We start from the raw sequence: 5,456 nt of genomic DNA, 5'->3' as shown, positions 1-5,456 counted from the left end.
AGCAGATTACTGCCTGCCAGGTGTGTGGACTCTCCATGGTCCAGTGAGACCCTCGGTGGAGCCGATCCATGATGAGGGCGTCACGTGATTGGGTGAAGGAGAATGTCCCAGACAAATAGTCCCACATCGGCTAGGTGTAGGGCCGAAAAGCAGTATTTAAGTCTTGGGCTGCCCACCTCTCTCAAGGGCTCTTTTGTGAGGTGACAAGTGGTATCAGAGCAGATTACTGCCTGCCAGGTGTGTGGACTCTCCATGGTCTAGTGGGACCCTTGGTGGAGCAGATCCGTGACGAGGGTGTCACGTGATTGGGTGGAGGAGAATGTCACGGACAAATAGTCTCACATCGACTAGGTGTAAGGCCAAAAAGCAGTATTTAAGTCCTGGGCTGCCCATCACCCACAAGGGCTCTTTTGGGAGGTGACACTATGCTTCATTTCCATCATTTATTTTGGATATGAAAGGATGGTTGGTACTAACTAGAGGGGTTTTCCATAAAAATTAGGACAACCAAATATTTTATTTCAATAACTCAAGCATTGTAACTCAAATACGAAAAGATAAACACCTATAATTCGAGAGGTAGACGATATCTTCCAAACTCTAATCCTAAGACTTAAGGCAACAATCTCATAGAATAACCTAACCCTTAGTATAATAACCCCTATTTATACCCCACAATGATAATTAACAAAGGACTGAATTGCCCTTTTAGCCTTCTGCCTTACAGAAGTCTTCAAATTCTTTAGCGGGCTGGGGTCGTTCTAAAAGTACTTTCCTCCCGAAAGTCACGTTGTCCTCAAGGTGAAATAAGTAAAATTGTTGCTGAATCAAGTAGTATGGCTTCCACACGACATTCTCATTTGATAATTCTTTTCATTTAATCAGAAATTCGTAGTGAGCATTATGAATTTGAAATGCAGCTTTGTGTACATTCTTCCATTACATCTGAATTTATTGGTACATTGACTTTAAGTCAATATTGGAGGATATTGCAGCCCAAAATAACTCGTCCAATAACTAATCATTTACCAAGATAGAAAATTTGTCAGGTGTTGTTTCCTCCTTCACTGCTCGATAATCCAAACAGAAGCGCCAACTTATATTAGTCTTCTTCACTAACGAGACTAGGCTAGAGAAGGAGTTCACATATGACTGTATGATTCCCACCTCCAACATCTTTCAGATCCTTCTCTTGATCTTGTCATTCTATGCCTAGGAGTAACGATATGAGCTCACACTGATAGGAGAAACCCTCAATCTTAGGATTATTGCATGCTCGAGTCCACTCCCCATTCCTTCACTTGATCTTACTACACCAGATTTGCTTAAAAAAATGATGTTGCCCTAATGTTACGCTAGTCCTGATTTTTTCCGCTCTAGTCCCTTCCAGACGCCGTCGCTCGATCCTGTGGTAGGCGGAGGTGGTTGGTTTGAGTGAAGCTCCTCAACCTTCTTCATAATTTCTTTCAGGGCCATGAATCTCCCCTTCATGGCTGAGAATATGCCCCTCCATGCCCAAGAAATGCCCCTCTATGACTGAGAAACACTACTTCATTTCAGGCGGAGGCGGCAAATTTTCGAGTAGCTCCACAATCTTCTTCATCATTTCTTGCAGAACAGTGAATCTCCCCTCAGACTTATCCCTCAATGACTGAGAAATGTCCTTCTATTGCGAAGAAACACTCCTTCATTTCATATCTGATTTGACTCACATTTTCCTTTAATTTTTCTCTTAGAACATCTATTTTCTTTGCCGTCATTAATCTCACGACGATTTTTAATCACGAAGTAGGTCGCGATCCTGTCACTGACTTCCTTGCTAAATTGAATTGCGACTATACCATGATGTTCAGTCACATTGGAGAATGTATTGCGTGGGTTCTCATCGATCTGGAATGTTTCACGTGCCCTTCCGTCCCAGATAGCTCGATTCGCGACTTCGCAATGTTCAATCACTAGGGCGCGCTGCGACACACCGCGATCTTGTTTTGGGCTTCCAGTGATTGTATTGATGCAATATTTCTGTACGATTCCGATTACTAAGTTTGGCACAAAACTCCTGTATGGTCACGATCCTATCGTTTTCTTCCCAAGTAGCTTGTGATGCAGTCAGAATCATGAGTTCGATCTCTGTACTCCACGATCCGGTTCTTTGCTTACCAGAATCAAATGCTTTCGTACCGATTTGATAGGAACCAGAGGGATTTTCCACATAAATTAGAGAAACTAATTATTTTATTTCAATAACACCAAGTAAGACAACTCAAATACATAAAGATAAGCACATACAATTCAAGAGGTAGGCGATTTCTCCCAAATTCAAATCCTAAAACCTACAATTTGAGATGTAGGCTATCTCTCACAAACTCTAATGCTAAGACTCAAGACAACAATCTCATAGTATAACCTAATCCTAAGCTTAATAAGCCCTATTTATACCTCACATAATAGCTAATAAATGATTAAATTGTCCTTTTAGCCTTGCGCCAAACATAAGTTCTTAGGCTCGGCGTAATAATCGTCTAACATTATGTTCTTAAAAGACATGTTCTAGAATGTTATATTTGTTCCTTCATATTATCTTGGTCCTGTTGGTTGTTTTTGATTGACTCAAAGTTTGAGGAAATGCAAAGTAGGACATAATCCTACGGCTAGCCCATCTAGTTGGCTCCTTGGTGCAACTCTCTCTTTTTCTTCCCACCTTTCCTTGTACTCAACTACTGCAATAAAGATTTAATGCTGCTCTCATTGGCTCAATTTTGTTGAGTAGATTCTTGGCCCAGTGGAATCGCAAGTGATCTTGAGACCATAAGTGATGAATTATTTTTGGTGTAATGAGGGTGAAAATTTACAACCCATGGGAGCAAAAAGGACTCTCATTGAAAGTGTGGAAGGTTAGCAATTTACTAATGAGGGCCATCTTATTAAGAACAGTGCCACCGAAGGCATTAGACATGAACCACTTCCAAAACAAAACAAGAGTTTAACTTAACGTTTCAGAACTTTCTTAACTAACTGTAATATGATAGCTAAATTTATGGATGTGGTAGGTGAAGATTACCTAGAAATCCTTATTGTTCTGTAAATAGGCATTCCTTACATGGGGACATTGTACCAATTCCAAGCCATTAAATCCCTAAATTAGAAGAGCCAGCCAAGTATAGTTGCAAGCCTATTTGAGTAGGAACCTATTTTTCTCACTTCTCCTGCAAGATGCTTTGGTGCGTCTATGATATCTTCCTCATTCCTTCAGTTCCCTTTCCCTGTATTCATTACTTCTGCATATAGGTTTCTTTTCGTGCTCTGTCTCGACTTACTTTCCTTCTTGAATTGATCTTGGCTTAGCGAGATCTTGAGTACTTCTAAAGCCCTGATTGAAGAGTTAGATTTGGTTCTAACTCTATCCTTTGCCTTTTGATCCACAAAAAAAATCTTTATTTATAGGACAATAAAACTTCGCTCCAGATTCATGATTGAAATCAAAAAATGAACTCTCGGTTCAACCGTTTCTCCAGAACCAGTAGATATTGTCTCTCATGGATATTTTAAGCTAACCATGCACATGTGTCCTTACATGGGAAAAGTCATAAGTGCCTTCGTTGTTTTTTTGTATATTGCAATGAATGTTCTTGCATTTTCTGTAAAAATTTGCTTGTTTTCACTGTTTAGGTTGCTGTTTGTTTTACTTCTTTAAAGTCAATCTTCAAGTTTTTGAACTTTGAAATTGATTTGTAAAATCATCAAATATCTAAAGCTACCTAATTATCCAACAGATGCTCTAAAACATCAGTATTGTATAACCATATAATGTTCTTGCAATGAATGTTCTTTGAAAATTATCTCCAACAGATGCTCTAAAACATCAGTATTGTATAACCATATAATGTTCTTGCAATGAATGTTCTTTGAAAATTATCTCCAACAGATGCTCTAAAACATCAGTATTGTATAACCATATAATGTTCTTGCAATGAATGTTCTTTGAAAATTATCTCCAACAGATGCTCTAAAACATCAGTATTGTATAACCATATAATGTTCTTGCAATGAATGTTCTTTGAAATTATCTTTCTCACTGAAGCCCTTTCTTCTCTCAGGGCTTACAAGTTCAGCAATAGCCAGTAGTGCATTCACTTGGACTACCATTTCTGTGCTTCCTTTTTATACGCTTATGGTTTTTGCACCTAATGCTGCTCTGGTAAGTGTAAATATGTTATTATCTGTTTTCTTCTGTTCAGTCGTCATGACCATAAGAAAGAGACAGTCCAGCGAATATATTTTTTTCCTCAAGAAACTACATAATTTTTGCAATTTTATTTCATAAAAATGCAGACTAGAAGGGCTATGAAGAGCAATTTTCCTTATGTTGTGCTTGGGCTTGTGTATGCATTCCTTCTCTATCTCTCATGGTCTCCTGACACATTGCGGTTGATGTTTGCTAGTAAATACTGGCTCCCGGAGGTAAAGTCTCAGTATTGAAGGGAATGGAATGAATTTACATTACAATTTCATTGATCTTGTTTCAAGTGTAAATTATAAATAAATTTTCTATGAAATATGAATAAGTGCATTCTTCTATTATTAATTTTTATTTCTGTCCAAGAGAAAAAAATAGAAATATATTATCCTGTTAAACAAAAACGTGAATTCTCATAAAAAATACATCAAAAAAAAAAAAAAAACTTTTTACTCATTTTCTCGAAAGCTTAACAAGTGGATTAAAACTAATTTCAATAGAATTCCTTCAAATTCCATTTTTTTTTATTTTCATTTCCTCTCTTTTTGTTCCTTCAAACAAAAGGAAAAATACATTGATATGTACCTTATCTATTTAAAAGTACTGATAACTTTATAAATGAAAGCACAGCATAATGATTGCATTTACTGAATTTAGAATTATATCTTTCAAAGCTACTTACTAATTTTTCTGTATCATGCAGTTACCTGGCATATCAAAGATGTTTATGAATGAAATGACTTTGGTTTCTGCATGGATTCACTTGCTAGCAGTAGACCTTTATGCTGCAAGGTTCTTTTTCATGATAATTTGGATGCCGCGTTGCAAATTCAATTTCTTAGGCTTTATTTGGGATTAATTTTATTTTAATTTTAAAAACATATTTGCTTAATGCATTTATTATATATTTTTATTTTATTTTGAAAAATAAATTAACTTATTTTTAAAAACACTTAAAATTTCTAAAAATTATTTTGAATTTTCTTAAAAACAGCTAAACATGTTATAACATATCAAACTAAATTAAAAAAAATAAAAAGAAAAAAGATAAAAATTAAAAGTAATCCCAAATTAGCTCTTATGAAAATGTCTTTTCTAATTTTTAATGTGTTTTTTTTATTTGAATACAATGTACATAGCATATTGATATGCAATTATCTTATGCTTTTCAGACAGGTTTATTTTGATGGTATCACGAACAACATAGAAACTCGGCATT

The 5,456-nt window shown here is 36.2% G+C and overlaps 1 protein-coding gene across 1 annotated transcript in view; it reads left to right on the top strand.

The window, feature by feature from the left end:
- LOC110033319 (protein MAO HUZI 4, chloroplastic-like) overlaps positions 1-5,456 on the top strand; it is a 7,729-nt gene that overhangs the window by 1,925 nt on the left and 348 nt on the right. Inside the window, exons 4-7 of the mRNA XM_020737250.1 lie at positions 4,098-4,198; positions 4,333-4,461; positions 4,941-5,029; positions 5,410-5,456. Coding sequence (XP_020592909.1) covers positions 4,098-4,198; positions 4,333-4,461; positions 4,941-5,029; positions 5,410-5,456 — 366 coding nt within the window. The remainder of the gene's footprint in view (positions 1-4,097; positions 4,199-4,332; positions 4,462-4,940; positions 5,030-5,409) is intronic.

Source organism: Phalaenopsis equestris, unplaced genomic scaffold, assembly GCF_001263595.1.
Source record: "Phalaenopsis equestris unplaced genomic scaffold, ASM126359v1 Scaffold001135, whole genome shotgun sequence".
In the NCBI taxonomy this organism is placed as follows: Eukaryota; Viridiplantae; Streptophyta; class Magnoliopsida; order Asparagales; family Orchidaceae; genus Phalaenopsis; species Phalaenopsis equestris.
Note: the sequence above shows the minus strand (reverse complement) of the source record. Positions and strands in the feature narration are given on the sequence as shown.